Consider the following 19,158-nt stretch of genomic DNA (forward strand, 5'->3'; position numbering starts at 1 on the left):
TAACTCTAAATGAGTTCAGTGATTCAGGTCAAATAATGATTATGTGAAAACATAACCAACACCACCTGACCATCTTTTTTATTTACTTGTCTGGCTGTTACGACTGAGTTAACAGCCCAAACAAGATCTAATATTAAAAAGTCAAGGGTCAAGAGCTCAACTAAAGCAAACACTCATCTCCATGCTGGCTTAAAAATTGTGATTTTCTCCTTTGGTGATTCTGCTTGTTATCATCAGGTGTCTTCAATAATGGTCAATCATCACTCAATTAATCACTTCATTATCTCATTAACTTTAACACTGCTTCAGTGGGTGGAATAAAAAATATGGCAGGACTTTTACTTTCTGATCCCTGGACTTAACACCTGTCGCACACCCTGTCCGTGTGCAGTCCAAATTCCGAGACCGCGTGGTCGGTGCACGTGCAACAGCGCATGCGCAAGCAGGACAGAAGAGTCCACTAGGTGGCAATACGCACAGTACTGAGCACAATGTGCAGTCGTCGAAGAAGAGTGTGTAAAGAGCAATTCTGAAACAAGACGAGTAAACTCAGAAGCATGCCTTCTCCATCGTTTTTGATTCCTGTTCTCTTGGTTTATCTTCTGAACTATGTTGCAATGGTAGATGCACTATTTCTCATCTCTGATCCTGCCCAGCAAATGTCCAGTTGTTGACACGATGTCTGGTAAAGAGTATAGAAAAATTGTACTGCGCATGTGTTGAACTTGGTCATCCGCGCGCATTCATGGTTTGCGGTGCGTTCCAAACGGGATATATCGCCCTCCGAAGGGCACTTCGGAGTGAAAATAATCATAGCCGCCACGTTGAAGAGTCGTTCCAAACCGAAGTGCTCAAAACTGGCCACTTCAAAGGGCCCTTCGGAATGAAGGATTTCGAAGGGTACAACTGATGGACACTTTGGGCCCCCATGATCCTTTGCACAGGGAAGTTCTTTGACGTCACAGAATGGGTACAGGAGGTTATAGGAGTTCGATTCACGGACTCACTGGCTGGAGCGGACTCACTGGCTGGAGCGGGCTCTGGAGCGGACTCACTGGCTGGGGCGGGCTCTGGGAAAGCCTCCAAGCCTTGAGGGATGACTGAAGCCTTCCTCCTCCTCTTCCTCCTCTTACGTGAGTGGGGCGGTGACTCTGTGCCCACCTCCTCTGTGGATTCGGGAGCGGATTCACGGGCTGGAACGGCCTCTGGAGCGGACTCACGGGCTAGAGCGCATTCTGGCTGAGCAGGTATTGCCCACTGGACTCTATGGGAGAGATAATTCACAAAGCCCCAGAAGTCAAAAACCTGCAGCCCCTCCATATCCCATTGAGGCAGAGGATCATCGAGACCATTATTAAAAATCTCCTTAAGCGCATCATCATTAGATTTCAGCCCCACCGCCACCGTCCAAAACCTCAGGGAGAAGTCCCAAACCTCCTCTCCCTCCTGGCGTAGAGCCATCAGCGCCCCATGCAAAGCCACACGTTCCCTGCCCGTGGCTGGCGGTAGAACCTTCATGCTGCTGGATCCTGTAAAAGGTGGTTTGTTCTGTCACGGTGCACACAAGAACAAGATGTTAGGATCCAGTTGCAGCATTTATTATAGGGTAATCCAAGGTCAAAATCCAGAGAACAGGCAAGGGTCAAAATCCATATAACGGTCCACAAAAAACAGAACGCCAGAGGTAACAAAAAGTGCACGCAACAAATACAACAAACCACAACTGAGGACAGAAACAACTGAGACTAAATAGACAGACACTAATGAACAAACACAAAACAGCTGAGTGCAATGAACGAGGTTAATGAGTCCAGGAGTGAATTATGGGAATTGCAGTTCAGACAAGTGACAAAAGTCCATGTTGGAGTGCCCTCAGGTAGCTAAACGGGGCACTCCAACTCATGATCATGACAGGCACAACCTAACGCTTTTTGACTTTCTCAATTTGTGTAAATGTACTTAGGTTTCAGGGAATTTCTTTTGTTCCACATTCATTTCACACATGTCTGGTACAAATATGTGGCTTTGTTTCATTAATACAGTGTATACTTTTTTCTTTATTTACCCCGAAAGAAGGGAAGTGAAATGTGACAACATGCCCCATGGGTGGGGCACATTGTAACATGACCATATGACAGCTAAAAATGTTATCTGACATAATTAAAAATATATACATGACAAACTAAAATATTTTGTCAATTAAAGACAATAATTATTATTATTTATTTTTTTTCATATAAAATAAAAGCATTTTTTTAGAAATTCAAATTTAAATAATTTTGTAGTTTGATAATGAACACTCTGCAAAACACAGCTATACAGCACTGGTCAAAACAATACAGGCAAACAGATGAAGAAACATATTCAGACATTCAGAAAAACACAGAGATGAACAAAATACTCACACAGAACACGAGACAAATAGACGAGCCAGTACAAATGCTGAACATTTCTTGCAATAATATTTTCTGGACGTTCAGATTCTTCCTCTCAGTCTTTATTCACCTTTTTTCCCCATAGTTTCTCAACAGAAATTCATAAAAGTTGATTATGCCAGTTATATCGAAACTGTATAGAATAGTATAGTTCTAATAGCGGGGCACACTAACACAGTGTTACAAGGAACCCTATCTGCGCACCTGGAATTTAAACCTGATTAGTGTCGTCTGATAGTTAGTGAAGCATTATAAGAACTACCCAAACTGCTAAACAACAGATTGGAGATTAAAATAATATCACATTTGTCTAATTTTAAATAAAAACAAAAATATAGATGAAAAATTAGCTTAAGTAAGAAATTTACTTTTGCTATTGTTAAATAAATGTTCAGTGATATCTTCTAAAGATTTTAGAATTTTGGCGCAATTTTTTCTCTATATATTGTTGATATGGCAACGAGTAAATACGCTAAGTTTCTTAATGCTAGCATGTGTGGAAGTATTTAAACCATGTATGTTACAACTAACACCGTGTTAGTTTGTGCCCCGCACTCCCCTCCACTAGTCACCATGTGATCACCATGTGCTCATTTCCATATATTAGACAAAAATATAAATCAAAAAGTGCAAAATGACAAAAATAACCACAAAGATAAGTAAAATAACATTATATACATGAATTAGAGTGAAAATATAGATATAATTAAAGACAGCGTTATGTCTAGGGTTGTAACGATATACCGGTATGGCGATATATCACGGTTATCATATCGTGTACATTTGCTTACTTACGGTATGGTAAAAAAAAAAAAAAAAAAAAAAAAATCAAGACGCAGAATTTCACTTGCGCATAGACAACAACTTTCCACTTCACTAAACTTGCTCCACACCCACACATACAGCAGACAATGTCAGAGACAGAAGTTGCTATCTCTATTCTCTGTTTCCCGTTGAAAAATAAGTTACAATTTGCAGTATGGGAATACTTTAGATGCAGGTATGTTCCGTTTATAACTTAGGTCGTATGATATGCGTGATGGAGAGGGTCTCCCGGAATCCAGTCATGAAAATGGAATGTACGGTATAACGCAGCGATGTCAGGTAAAAACGCGCGATTTGTTGGACTGATGAATAAAATGAAAGCAGAGCTGTACAATAAATCAGATCGCGACATGGTCTAGGCGGGGTCTTTGAATATTAAACGCAAACAGACTGCTGTATAAATATATCTGTCTGTTTAACGTGTCTACCTGTGTGAATGAGCTGCGCTGTTTCGTGTACTACATACTTAAGTATGCGCGGCGCTCTTAATGTTTTTTTGAGTTTTTGCCGTCTCGTTATCAGAGGACATGAACACAAACATATCCACGGTTGCTCTGAGATAGCGCTTAATGAGCATTTCATCATTTTATTTGAGAAAAATGTATTGGTCATTTTAATTGATGATATAAATAAAAATTGATTGTTAAATACCGTATACCGTGAAACCGTGATATTTACGCAGACTGTTATCATACCGTGGAAATCTCATACCGGTACAACCCTAATTATGTCAGAACAGACCTTCGATCAGACCTTAGGTGCTCCAATACATAATGTCCAAGAGGTTCTCAATTGGATTCAGGTCTAAGGAACGCCAGGGCCAGTCAATGGCATATATTCCTTCTTCATTAAAAAACTGTCTACACACTCTAGCCACATGAGGCAGGGCATTATCATGCACAAGGAGGAACCCAGAGTCTACTGCACGGTTGTTAACAGTGACGCAAAGAATTGTGTGCTATCTGCAGTAGTGAAGGACACACGCATTCGAAGGTTGCATTCGGAGAGTCCTACTTACTTTTCTGAAATGATACAGCCTCAATAACGTATGCAACCTTCGAATGCGACCTCTGGTGGATGCAGCCTTCGAAATGAGACACAGCAGTGGTCTCCAACCGCTTGGGTCCATCCAACCCCAGACTGAGATGGCATATTTGGTGCCACCTCAAGTGTTTGTCCCCAACAGTGTCCTCCTTGGTACACTGCTCTTTTGAGGTGTTGCACCAGTGCATCCTTAGATGGGAGGATTTGTTCCATTCCTCTTCCTTTCTTTGTGAACAACTCAAGACGAGCTTGATCGATGTTGAGTTGGCTGCTGGTGCATTATAGAGGAGAATTGTGAAGTGTTCCACAATGCAAAACACCTCCTCTGGAATGCTTTTTGGAGCCTTTGATGGGACGTTGAAGGCCTCTTGTCATGTCAGTCCAAGTATCCCCTGCTGTCTTCTTGCCCCTGATTGCAAATGTAGATGCTGTCCTTGCAAACATGCCCCTGCGGGGCCCATGCTGGCTTTTTGCGGGCACAGTGGGCTAGGGCCAGCCCATACTAAACCTGAACAGGCCCAGTGTGGGCTTGCCCAGGCAAGGCCCACAGCTTTGGGCTCACTGCGGGCTCTCTGTGAGCAGCCCACTCTAGTGGACTGCCCACTGTGCCGCGTCACCCCCTGGGTGGTTTCTGCCACGACCACGTAACACTTTCTTGGTCACGAGCCACTTCCTCTATTCATATTACTCAACTCCTGTAAAAGGTTAACCTTTATAGATTCAGGAGGAGTCAGGTAGGTGTATAATATTTTCTTCTTAGATTATATTATCTCAGGGTCTACTTCTGATCACTACCGTACCTCCTAGGCCTACAGTTCAGATATCAACCAAGCCTACCTGGGTGGGGTGGGTTAGCCTTCCGTTCAGTGCACCACAGCTGGCTCTTCACCCTCAGAGGACAGCTATGCCTGCTAATGCACTCCCACGGCCCACTCTGTTGCAACTGGTTGGCAACCTTGACTGACTTTGTAAAGTCCGTCGGGATATCTTTATAAAAATATATCTTTTTCAGACAGTCAACTTCTGATACCCCAAATGGATTCTCACTCTACAACAATAAACAGACTGAGACAATACTATCAGAGTTTGAGGGCAGTCCCCATTCTCATTTTATTATTTCTTGCAAAGGCAAAAAGCTAAATACACCACTCTATGCCAGCTAAGCTGGAAGTTCCATTGGCCAGATAAATAATTACATTTTAAAGCTTACCCTCTTCTCTATTCAATATATGTTCTCTCTAAGAAAATCAGGTGTCTTCTTTAATCTTCTGAGGGTTGTGGTCTGACGATGGCTTCCGCTTGCTGCTTGCTTGTATGCTCTTTCTTTCTTCAGCAAAAACTACACAACTACTACTACTACTCCAACTACACAGAGAGCTATAAAGGCCCCTGTATTTATATTCTCTTTTGATGTACTTTATCTTTTCATTTTCATTCATTTTCATTTTCTACTTACGTCAATTGCTAGGTTACTTGTCTATCACCTTTTTTTACTTGCGTCAATGCGTTTCCTATTTGTGTCAATTTTTATTATACATTTTTATCAGATTTCTACCTTGCTAGACATTTATTTCCTAACTGTCTTCATTCTTATCAGTTACACACGACAATGCTTCTATCCCCCAGAACCCATGTTCACTTACACACATAATGCAACATTTGTCATCTTCACAGGATGTGGTATACACTTCACTCAAGCCCACAGCATGTGTTTTTGTATGTCTCATCTATGAAAACTTCATAGACCCCAGAGATTCTCCAAGTTCAGCAATTTTCTGCTTTTTATTATATCTTTTAAAATCTTTATCAAATTGTTTGGAAGAGAACACTCCATTTCTCTTGTCACCACATTAAGCCCATGATGGCCCAGTGTGGGCCAGCCCGTTCGGGCCCAGAGCAATAATAAATAATAAAGGCCTTCTGAAGTGAAGCGATGCGTTTGTGTAAAAAATATCAATATTTAAACAAGTTATGAAGTCAAATGTTGAGCTTCTGCCAGACCGTCTTCCATATTCAACGCAGAGCCGGCCTGTTATATAGGCAGTAGAGGCAAATGCTAAGGGTGCAATCTCGCTAGGGGGCGCCAAAGAGGCCGGATGCGTGGACAGGGGCGGATCTACCGGGGTGGCACGGGGTGGCATCTGCCACCCTAAGAAAAAGCTGCCACCCCAAAATTATCACAGAATAAAAATATATAAGCAGTGTTTCAAGTATTGCTTTTCAGGAGCGGCGCTTCAATATGATGAGATGACTAAAAAAATTGCGTAACGCAAAGTGATGGCAAGAAAACACGTCTTTCAATAAACTGTGCATGATGGTTGCACGCAGTGCGCCCAGTGTGCTTCATTAACAAATGACTCTTATGAACCGGTTCTTTGAGAGTCAAAAACACAGCGCAGCCAAGTTCACTTACGATTTTTTCCCATATTTGTACGTGAATCGGAAAATTACTGCTTCCCGGCTAACTCAGAAGTCCTGTGAGAAATGTAGTCCCATCCGAATATGTCTGAGATTTTCGTAATTTTTTGGCGAGCTGATTCAGCGACCGCCCGCTCCACTTTCATCATGGATAAAGGTATTTTTGCCATCCGACGAACCAATAACATGAAATCAATACGGAGATCCCGATCACAGAAACTAATAGCAGAGTTGGGGTAAGAATCTAAACGTATTTTAGCTTTTCTCGATTGCTAACACATTAGAAGTGATTCAGTTGGCCCAGTTTCTCAAACCATTCCTTCAGTTTTCAAAACAAAGACACACGTTTAACAATGACAACATTAGGTAGCAAAACCGATGACACACACCAGTAAAAATCTGAGAGAGCTGAATGAATAATTTACAGGGGTTTTAAACTTACACAGTACCAGTAGGCTACTTTAGATGAGGGAAATTTCACGTTGTACACCCTCAATGTTGTGATTGTCAACTTTCTTTGTAGCCATTTGTTGTACGTATTTTTTTTTTTTTTTTTTGCAGCGCTGAGAAATGATTGCCTAGTGATATAGTCTTGTGTCAGAAGACCAATACACTGCTATAGTACTGTACTGTAATGCAATTTAGCCAAATGTGCAGAGGATGCTGAATTTACTTTTACTGCAATTGACAGTATACTGCATTGTGGTGCATACCAAGTTCATACTTATTTTGCTCATGCTTTTCATCTACTGCAAGATCAATTTATAATAGTAAAATGAAAAAGAGGTATTTTTGTTACCATGTTATATGAATTGATCTCACTAGTGTTCACTAGGCAGTGCAGTAGTCTGCGTATTTGTTTTGTGTGTCATCTGATACCAAAGTTTGATTTTGTCAGACAAGAATAAGTTTTTGACTAGAACATTTTATTTTGACCTGGACGTTTGAGGTTTGTGCAAGTTGGTGAATAGTTTTGATATTGTGTTTAGTTGTGAGAAAATGTTGAATTGTTTCATGAATTGTGCATTAGCAATCAAGAAGAACAATAGAGACTGAAAAGTTTGAAGGACAAATTTATGTTGGCTTGTCATAAACCCAACTTCAAGTCTTGTTTAAAAAATGTAAAAACTTTGGTCAGTTAGTCCAGAAAATAGATGTTCTGGGTGATTGCTAAAGTGTTGCTAGGTGGTTGCTAGGCTCTTGTTATGCAGTTGCTGGGGTGTTGCTAGAGTATGTAGTTGATAGGGTGTTCTGGGTGAACACACACAGACATTCCCACCTCTGCTAATAACAGAAACTCAAAAATTGTTTTGTTGCTCTTTAACTTGCAGTAAAACATGTGATTTATACCATTGAAGTAGCCTGTGTAATATTAATAAAACTGCTCATCTCCTTTAGTGATACAAGTTCAGACTCATTTAGAAGTTTTTCATATAGTGTATTTACTTGGTGCCATGATGGATATTGAAATTTTGTTTATTTATTAATTTTAAACAGTATATAGATACTTTCTGATAATGCAATGTTTGTGAACACAATTGTGTATGTATGCATGGGCGCTTGCTTAGGTGTTGCCACCCCTCATAGACCTCATGCCACCCCTTTGCCACCCTATAAATAATTTTCTAGATTCGCCCCTTTAGATAAATCGCAATATAAGGGGGCGCCAAAAAAAAAATCTTGCCTAGGGCGCCAAAGAGGCTAGGGCCGGCACTGCCTAATGTTGTCATTGTTAAACGTGTGTCTTTGTTTTGAAAACTGAAGGAATGGTTTGAGAAACTGGGCCAACTGAATCACTTCTAATGTGTTAGCAATCGAGAAAAGCTAAAATACGTTTAGATTCTTACCCCAACTCTGCTATTAGTTTCTGTGATCGGGATCTCCGTATTGATTTCATGTTATTGGTTCGTCGGATGGCAAAAATACCTTTATCCATGATGAAAGTGGAGCGGGCGGTCGCTGAATCAGCTCGCCAAAAAATTACGAAAATCTCAGACATATTCGGATGGGACTACATTTCTCACAGGACTTCTGAGTTAGCCGGGAAGCAGTAATTTTCCGATTCACGTACAAATATGGGAAAAAATCGTAAGTGAACTTGGCTGCACTGTGTTTTTGACTCTCAAAGAACCGGTTCATAAGAGTCATTTGTTAATGAAGCACACTGGGCGCACTGCGTGCAACCATCATGCACAGTTTATTGAAAGACGTGTTTTTTTAGTCATCTCATCATTTGAAGCGCCGCTCCTGAAAAGCAATACTTGAAACACTGTTTATGTTATTCTGTGATAATTTTGGGGTGGCAGCTTTTTCTTAGGGTGGCAGATGCCACCCCGTGCCACCCCAGTAGATCCGCCCCTGTCCACGCATCCGGCCTCTTTGGCGCCCCCTAGCGAGATTGCGCCCTTAGCATTTGCCTATACTGCCTATATAACGGGCCGGCTCTGAGTGTCGGTGGGCATTTAGAGTGCACGCTTTCACTGTGTTAACAAATATCACATGAAGAGTGCCGTTTTTCTCCAGATATCAGCATAACAAATGTTATATAAACTTTATTCATGTTTACATTTTAGACATCATTGCCTGTTTTTGCACAATTTCGCCAACGAATATAGTTCAGATCAAATCCAGAGCATTGTATTGCGTCCCTGAGCAACCAATGGCGCTGTTTCTTTACTGAATGAATCAGCTTTTTGAACGAATAAGTTGAATCAATGAAAATTGGAAAAGATAGGCTACAAGTGACGATGATGGAGCTTCAGTTGAACAACAGTGAACTGCGGTCAGATGAGATGTTGTCAGACTATGTCAGTAAAATTCAGAAAAAGGATCAGCCGTTATTCTGTGCTCGCTGCATAATTACTTTATTATAGCTTAAATAAAGCCCAAAAGAATACGAGCAATGACCGTCATTGCTCTGTTGTAAGTTAAGTCATGAAATTACCACAAAGCTGCCTCAAAACTGTGCATGCATGTATTTGTTAACATGGTTTTAAAGCTATTGTTATCCAATTTGTTGGCCTTAAAACGTCTTAAAAATGCACATATGTACACCAGAGAAATCTAAATTTTCTCGGGGGAGCATGCCCCCGAACCCCCATAGCAAACTATATTTTATGACCTCGGTAATTATGAAACCATAATGAAATCTGAGGTAAATGTGTATTTCTACAAATTTGCACACTTTTGGACTAAAACGATGTATTGAATCGCGATAGCAATATTTTAATGATTAATGACCTGACCTGTAGCCTATGTATTTTTCTGTATCATATTTGTACCAAACCTCAAAAGTTACCCGGCCCCCCCCGGTTCTGCGATCCATGGAACAAAAGACAAAGAAAATCACTTTCTGCTCTTGACTGAATACGTTTTATAACTTTAATGGTAAGAATTGATCTGTATTAATATTTACAATAAAGACTACAGAACTTAAGGTAACCAATGTACAATAACACTAAATGTGTTATTTTACATTTGATTACTTTAATTTCTGTAGTTTCTTAACTGAATAAAAACCCAGCTAACCTGAAAAACTTAGTTTCATAGCTCTCTTTATTCTTGTCATGATCACAGTCTGCTCCTGTCAGTTCCCGGACTACACTTCCCATAATCCTCCCTGCCAGTCACATGTTCACTTCACACCAATCACCTGTTGCCACATCCACCCTAGCACACCACACTGATTACCACACCCAGCTGCAGCTCATTAACAGGACTATAAAGGACTTCCAAACACACCACCTCACTGCGAAGTATTGTTAACATCCTGTTGCAATTTCCGAGCGTTTATTCCCTGTTTGCCTGTCTGTTCTCGACCTTGTCTGTTCCTGTTTATTGATCCGTTGCTGCCTGTCCTGATCCTTGCCTTGCATACTGTTCTGTGAGTGATATCTGCCTGCCTTTTGACCTACCGCCTGTACTCTGACTACGACCCTGCCTGTCCTTTGCTGCTCCTGTTTGTTCCTGATTGACTCTGCCTGTACGACCATTCTCACTGTAAATAAAACGCTGCACTTGGATCTCCAGCCTGAGCTTCCCATTCATGACAGAATACTTCGCCATCTACGATCCAGCAGCTTCCACAAGCGTTTCCAGCCTCAGCATGGACCCAGCCATATGTCTTGTCAGCCTTCGTCAAGGTAACTGTACCCTGGAGGCACATATTCAAAAGTTTCTGGATATTGCCCACCTATCTGATCTACCTGACTGTGCCCTCATTGACTTTTTTATTTATGGATTAAACGAACCACTTAAGGACTATGTATTCACCAATGGTCCACGAGGGTCGTTCGTGGAGTTCTTGGACTTTGCCCTGCTCACAGCTGGTTCAACTTTTACTGTGGGGGTCGCGGAGGAACGCGACACCACGCTGAACCACATAATGGCGGCCGCTACAGACTGTGCACATAAAATGGCGGATGCTACAACGCCCCATCATGTCTCCGCTGATCGCCCAGAGCAACGTCACGCCTTCGCTGATCGCCCAGAGCAACGTCACGCTTTCGCAGATCGCCCAGAGCAACGTCACGCCTTCGCTGATCGCCCAGAGCAATGTCACGTCGCCGCTGATCGCCCAGAGCCACGTCACGTCTCTGGATCAGTCAGAGAACGGCGAGGATTACGTTCCAGTGTGGTTGATCCACCGCTGATTTCAACGCGTGCGGCTGGAATTCCTAAGCATCAGTCGGCCGCTTCGCTCTCAAGCCCGGTGGCCGCTTCGCTCTCAAGTCAGCCGACCGCTTCGCTCTCAAGTCAGCCGGCCGCTTCGCCCTCAAGCCCGGCGGCCGCTTCGCACTCAAGCCCGGCGGCCGCTTCGCACTCAAGCCCGGCGGCCGCCTCGCTCTCAAGCACGTCGGTTGCAACGCTCTCAAGCACGTCGGTTGCAACGCTCTCAAGCACGTCGGTTGCAACGCTCTCAAGCACGTCGGTTGCAACGCTCTCAAGCTCGCCGGTTGCAACGCTCTCAAGCTCGCCGGTTGCAACGCTCTCAAGCTCGCCGGTTGCAACGCTCTCAAGCTCGCCGGTTGCAACGCTCTCAAGCTCGCCGGTTGCAACGCTCTCAAGCTCGCCGGTTGCAACGCTCTCAAGCTCGCCGGTTGCGACGCGTTCAAACGCTCTGGACACGATGGACAAAAGGGCTGCTTTGCCAGTGCCCTCGGGCAAGATGGCCACCCTGCGGTGCGTAAGGATGCAGGGGGCGCTCCAGCCACTGAGTCCGCTCCAGAATCCGCTCCAACCAGTGAACCATCGCCTCACCCTCAGAAGAGGAGGAGGAGGAGGAGGAAGAAGGCGTCCTCCTCTCCTCAAGACACAGACGCCCTTCAAGAGGCCGCTGTGGGCCTGGAGACCATTCCAGAGGTCTCTCCTGCTCCGCCCAAGCGCCTTGCCCTGCCGGCGCCACCCGAGCTCCTCGGCCTGCCGGCGCCACCCGAGCTCCTCGCCCTGCCGGCGCCGCCCGAGCTCCTCGCCCTGCCGGCGTCGTCCGAGCTCCTTGCCCATCAACCCGCTACACACTCCGTTGATTTCCCTAAGAACTTTTTGGGGGGGGGCAGTATACCTAGGGGTGGGGAGCTTGTGGGTGGGGACCCTGCTCAACCATGGCCTTTAAGGGCCTCTGAACTACTATGGCCATTCATGGACTGTAGGCCACTAGGGCCATGTATGGACTCTGTCCTGCCGTGGCCGTCCAAGCCACCTGACCTGCCGTGGCCGTCCGAACCACCTGACCTGCCGTGGCCGCCCAGGCCACCTGACCCGCCGTGGCCGCCCAGGCCACCTGACCCGCCGTGGCCGCCCAGGCCACCTGACCCGCCGTGGCCGCCCAGGCCACCTGACCCGCCGTGGCCGCCCAGGCCACCTGACCCGCCGTGGCCGCCCAGGCCACCTGACCCGCCGTGGCCGCCCAGGCCACCTGACCCGCCGTGGCTGCCTGAGTCCCTGGGGCTGCATTGGAGATCCCGTTCCCCGCTGCTGTTAGATCTCCAATGCACCCACCCCCCCTCCCTAGCTGTTTCTTTACGTCGCGAGGACGCGCCTTCCGGGAGGGGGGCGTTATGTCATGATCACAGTCTGCTCCTGTCAGTTCCCGGACTACACTTCCCATAATCCTCCCTGCCAGTCACATGTTCACTTCACACCAATCACCTGTTGCCACATCCACCCTAGCACACCACACTGATTACCACACCCAGCTGCAGCTCATTAACAGGACTATAAAGGACTTCCAAACACACCACCTCACCGCGAAGTATTGTTAACATCCTGTTGCAATTTCCGAGCGTTTATTCCCTGTTTGCCTGTCTGTTCTCGACCTTGTCTGTTCCTGTTTATTGATCCGTTGCTGCCTGTCCTGATCCTTGCCTTGCATACTGTTCTGTGAGTGATATCTGCCTGCCTTTTGACCTACCGCCTGTACTCTGACTACGACCCTGCCTGTCCTTTGCTGCTCCTGTTTGTTCCTGATTGACTCTGCCTGTACGACCATTCTCACTGTAAATAAAACGCTGCACTTGGATCTCCAGCCTGAGCTTCCCATTCATGACAATTCTACTGCATTTATTTGAGCTTTATATTTTATTACTGACTTTTTACTTGTGTTTTTTGTTTAATGAAAATAAAACTTTGCGTTGAAGAAAAGTAGATTTTTGTTTGTATATGTTGTCAATTATTGTTCTTAGAAAGAAAATTGGAATCGGCAAAAATCGGTATCGGCAGATCACACTAACAAAAAATCGGAAATCGGAATCGGCCAAGAAAATTGCAATCGGTGCATCTCTAGAAAGAGAAGTTACTCACGAGACTTGACGTATAACAGCGAGCTGTCTGTGTGCATGTGCTTCAGATAAGTGCTCAGAAAATGATCCATTAGAAGTTTAAACTGATACAGCTTTAAAACGTGTGGACATAATAAACTTTAATGATGAACGAAGAACTATGCTATTCGTGAGAGTGATGATCGCAATATAGATGATAATCAAAACCAAGCAGATGTCTTGAAAGTGTTTGGCAGAGTAAGGCAGGAACTGTGATCGTGGAGAGGGAGCAGGGCACAGCAGCTCATTTGGATATAAAGGCACATGCCTGTTCTTGACTAGTCAGAAATGGGTATTTACAACATGGATTTATAAATGATCTGTGAAGTTTTTAAGCTCAAATTCCACAGACATATTCTGGGGACAAAAGAGACTTAAATTACATCTTATACAAATGGGCATAATAGGTGCCCTTAAATAATTAAGAATCGAAACCTCTGTTAATTCTCAAAAAGAACCATAGACGTGTGACAGAAATAAAGTCAATCTGGTTAGTAATAAGTGAAGCTGTTAATGCTGGAATGGTCAGTTTTTGTTCTTGTGTTTCTGCTCATCTTTTTTTTTCTGCTGTTTTTTCTCTTTCCTTCAGTGATTCTGCTTATTAACATCAGCCGTCTACAATAATGGTCAATCATCACCTAATTAAATCACTTAATTATCTCATTAACTTCAACACTGCTTCAGTGTTATTTTAACACTCTGTATTGTGGACATTTGAACACTGAGCAGTGTTAATTTAACACTGGGGATTTTTTGTACATGTGAGTGTATGAGGACAATGATGTTCAACTCACCCTTCACAGAGAGAGAAACAGCAGAGCTTGATTGTGATGAAACTGGTCTTCCATCTATATGTCCTTTACACATGTACTGACCCTTATCAGTCTTAACAGCTCCAACAATACTGAGAGTGTCTCTGTTTACAGTGTAACGCTCAGACGTCTGTAACATTGAACTGTCTTTATACCACTCATATTTCCAGTCACTGTGATCAGAGTTTATCTCACACTTCAGATTGACTGTCTCTCCAGTGAATACAGGACTGTTTGGTGTCACAGTCAGTGTAGATGTGGGCAAATCTGTGAAAAAAGATGAAAACATAAAGTGACTCAAAGTAGAAGAATTTAAAAGAATCATATTTTGTAAATGTGTTACAAAACTATACAGTTAATACATTATCTCATATTTCATAGTATTTGTTCTGTTTTGCTGTTCATTAGTTTTGTCATGTCAGTTGTTTTGAGGAAGCTCTGGCTCTGTACATCCTCAGACAAACACCTCAGACTTGCCTCAGAATGAAGCTCCTGGTGAAGGAGAGATGAAGACTCCAACTACAACTTCATATGAGGAGCAACTGAATCTGAATCATCTTCAACAAACTATCTGAAGACTTCATGAACTCATTTAACATCATTGTAAGTCACATCATTCTCTGACTTCAGTACAAAACTCATCTGTACTGAACTCTCTCGCTCAAGTCCTTTTGTATTCAATGAATATAACCTGTAGTGACCGGTTTGGGAAGATAACACTCAAAAAGACAAACAAATTATTTCAAATCATAAGGTTTCACTACAAATAATCATTATCCGTCAGTTTGACTGAATAAGCTATAAAATGTCCTTCATGTTCTCATGTACAGACTTCAAGAGAATGACGTAACACTTGGTATTTTAATGTGAAGTGGTATAACAAGGATATCTACGGCAAGAGCTCTTCTCTGCTTTCCTGATTTAACTTACAATATATCACATAATGACTGGAATGCACTAATAATCTCTCGTTTTTCTAGTGGGAAAGCCCCTTATTCATGGATTTCATGTGACGTCACACAGTGGTACGGGCGCCATTTGTAGGACTGAATTACAACAAGCCGTCTATCTGCTGTGCTGTGGGCTGTGATAACAGCAAATCACAAAGAAATGGATTAATGTTTTACAATATCCCCACAAACCCTGAGCGTCCTCAGCAGGGACGTGCACAGACATTTTGGGGGGCAGGGGCTCAAGTGGAAAAAAGGGCACTTCTCATAATTATTTATTTTAAAAAATAATAAACCCTTAAATATATTAAGACAACTCTGACAATTTATTTAATTCCCTTACACTCACACAATTGTTTTATACTCCACAGATTTCTACAAAATAATTAGTTCACACAGAGACCATGTTCTTCTTTAGTATTCACTAGGTTTATCACAAGAGCAGGCAACAGCAACTATTTTCAAGTAGCTATATAAATGATGCACCAAGGAGAGGGACATAGTTTCACTAATAATTTGTTTATTTTGCACAAATCAATAAATCGTTTTAATTCTTTTGGTGTTATTGGAATACTTCTTTCATGTAGGGGACAATTTTAAGATTTTGGTTAATTTTTGCTGCCATGTCTTTTACTCTAATGGAAAGAAAACTTAACCCTAACTCTACACATTTAGATGGTGTTTGTTTTAAGCCTACTACCATCCATCTGTTTGCATCTGTAGATTTCTTCTAAATTAACCAAAACAAGCTAATCTGTATATTTAAACACATCAAGAGTTTTCCCCCCTGAAATGTTATAAATACATTATATATTATAACAAATGCCTGCAGAGGGCACCAAAAGCCTGCTGATTTTTGTAGTTACACAGCACAGCACAATCAAATCCACGATCAAAGCCAACAACCATAATTAAAAATATATCATTAGTTAAATAATAATACTCGGCCACCTTTTTTTTTTTTTTGTGATAGAAATGCCACTGTAATTTCTTTAACAAGAATATGGCATACATCAAACATGCAAAGACAGAGCGAGGGTTTAAACTTTTATATGTATTATCATGTGTAAGCATAGATTTAAGAATAGCATTATGCAATGCTGTATTATGATAGTTTTAATAAATTGTGCATTCTTCTCCTTAACTGTCTAATAAAGCGGATCATGGATGTGCATCCTTGGAAAGCTCCTCTTCTGGTATTGACAGACCTACAGATATCTTTACCATGGTTCAAAACGCAATGCAAAGCACATTCAAATAATTTAAATGATAATATGATATAAATTGCATTAGTGTCAAATCACGCAGATATGTTGATGGTGATCAACTATTAACGCGGCGTTAAACATATAAATAATCTCTCCCTTAAATAGCCAAAAATTTCACGTTTGTGAACATATAGGCTACCTGAAAGAAATGCACGGGATGGATCTATCTAGGGCTTTTTTTCTTTTTCGCTTCGCATCGCCAGACAGCATTTGTATTTTCCCGGGCATAGTTGTCACAAGTTTTCAGCCAGCAGCAAACATGAGGTGAGGCAGGACGTGTGCGCGTTCGGGAATGAATGGCGTGTCGCGGAGGGAGGGCAAATATATTTGTTTAACAGGGAAGCTGTGTGTAAACAGGAATATATATTCATTTATTAAAAAAAAAAAAAAACACCCCAGAAAAAAGGGCACATTCTCTCGCGGAGGAAAAAGGGCAGGTGCTCAAGCCCCCTTTTATGTCTATGTGCACGTGCCTGGTCCTCAGTAATGGACTGCTTCTGGCCCTGTCCCAAATCTGGCGTGACGATCGAGTCTGTCCCAAAAATACCTCTCAATGCTCCCTCGTGGACTCACGCCAAGGGCCCTATAGGTCTGCACTACATGACGTCACCAAAGTGTGGACTCTGAGGAAGTCCACAAGTCCGGAGTGTGCCATTTGGGACAGGGCCTCTATCGTAGGGTTGCCACAATGCCACCCATCCCATAAAATACGGGATTTAAAGGTTAAATGATGCATCCCGTATTTTACGTAGGCCCACCACACATACTTGAATAATTAAACAAACAAGCATTTTTGCTGTGTGGATAATACTAATAGCTATAATAATTAAATAAATTTCACAAGAAACAGCAGAGAACCTCACATTTGCACGGATTGCATATTAGATCTTTGTTTCTATAGCAATAGAATCTCAAACATTCACCGTAAATCTGTGTTTTTAAAAAATAAATAAACACTCTCCGGGCATATGGCTGAATGGGTAAAAAGTAATCACTTGGGTCTTTCAGTAACTTCCCAGCTAACAGAATTTTGTTATAAGAACGTTCTCTAAATATTCAGTGTTGGTTCTGGGAATGTAAAAAATGTCCAATTTTCTTGAAGTTAGAGAAACTTTTTTGAAAGGATGTTCCTCAAACGTTCTTTCAACTTAATTTTGATTTAAAATTCATCATTCTAGGAACATTGATTTGTAACATTCCAAGAAAATAAAAATGTCCAGTTTGACTGTTAAAGCAAACATGTTGATCAACTTTATCAATGAAGAAACATTTTCCATAACCCCCTGCAATTGCTGATAAAAAAAAGCAACTTAACAAAAGTCAAGGGTCAAGAGCTCAACTAAAGCAAACACTGATCACCATGGTGGTGACCTCAAACCATTTTCAATAAAACATCAACATCTAAACCTCTGTTAATTCTCAATAAGAACATCTGTTGACGTGTGACAGAAATAAAGTCAGTGTGTTTAGTAATATAAGTGAAGCTGGTAATGCTGTTTCTGGAGTTGTTTAATCAGATCTTGAGAGATTTCATGTCTTTTATCTTCAGTTCATCTAAGGCTGTGACTGAAGAAAGTCGTAGTTTGTGTTCTTTCTCTTTCGTTCAGGGCTGGTTCACAGCAGGTGATTGAATGATTGAAAGAATGTTTTAGGACCATCATACTAACCTTTAAATAACATTTTACTAACATTAAGAAAACTGGACATTTTTATGTTATTGGAATGTTACTAATCAATATTCCTAGAATGTTGAATTTTAAACCTAATGTCAAGAAAACTGGACATTTTTTACATTCCCAGAACCAACATTGAATATTTTCATTGAATATGTTCTTGTATCAAAATTCTGTTAGCTGGGTTATGATGAACTCAAAGCAAAATGCACAGTTAAAGCAGCATGTGGTGGCTGTCAGGGTTGTGTTTAGTTTTGAGTTTGTTTCCCTGTTCTGTTCTGGTATGAGTTTATTTTATCCTTAGTCACATGTTCTCCTTTGTTCCCATGGTTACCCTCATTTGAGTTCATTTGTCCCAGCTGTGTCTGTTTAGTCTCATTAGATCCTCTGTTCTCTGTGTATTTAAACCCCTTGTTTGTTCCGTTCAGGGGTGTATTCCAGAAAGCAGGGTTAACTTACTGTCACATATACCCTGAACTCTCGGTTGATTAACCCAAACCTTGCTTACTCGAGGTATGCTGGTTCCAAAAATGCATCCGGGAATAAGTTCAGCCAACCCAGAGTATGTTCCCGGTTAACACACAAGACATTCTCAACAGAGCGACGAATCGATGATTCACCATGGAAAAAGACGCTAAGAAAAAGCGCGCCATTCTACTTCATTCTTCTTCTTTTGTTTAATGGCGATTTACATAACCTACTTGGTGCACATCACCACCTATTGGGTGGTTGTGCAATAATTTTTAATCTTAATATTGTTTGTTTGATGCTAATTATTTAATAAAATATCACATATATGATATGTATTTTATTATAGAAATTATAGCATAGAAAATGTCCTGTTATAAAGATGAAGAAGTAGATCCATGTGTGCTATGACAATAAAATTCATATATTAGAATTGAATAAACATTTATA

The 19,158-nt window shown here is 42.0% G+C and overlaps 1 protein-coding gene and 1 long non-coding RNA gene across 3 annotated transcripts in view; one reads left to right on the plus strand and one right to left on the minus strand.

The window, feature by feature from the left end:
• The window catches only part of LOC125265656, a 35,433-nt gene extending 19,529 nt beyond the window's left edge, over window positions 1–15,904 (plus strand). For both annotated transcript variants that reach the window (XR_007184328.1, XR_007184327.1), the window contains exons 3-4: window positions 14,808–14,952; window positions 15,330–15,904. This is a non-coding gene — a long non-coding RNA (uncharacterized LOC125265656). The remainder of the gene's footprint in view (window positions 1–14,807; window positions 14,953–15,329) is intronic.
• Window positions 1–19,158, minus strand: part of LOC125265639 (sialoadhesin-like) — an 86,259-nt gene that overhangs the window by 63,172 nt on the left and 3,929 nt on the right. The window contains exon 2 of the mRNA XM_048186002.1: window positions 14,332–14,616. Within this exon, the coding sequence (XP_048041959.1) occupies window positions 14,332–14,488 (157 nt within the window). The 5' untranslated portion in view covers window positions 14,489–14,616. The remainder of the gene's footprint in view (window positions 1–14,331; window positions 14,617–19,158) is intronic.

The sequence above is a fragment of the Megalobrama amblycephala genome, linkage group LG3 (assembly GCF_018812025.1).
Source record: "Megalobrama amblycephala isolate DHTTF-2021 linkage group LG3, ASM1881202v1, whole genome shotgun sequence".
Classification (NCBI taxonomy): Eukaryota; Metazoa; Chordata; class Actinopteri; order Cypriniformes; family Xenocyprididae; genus Megalobrama; species Megalobrama amblycephala.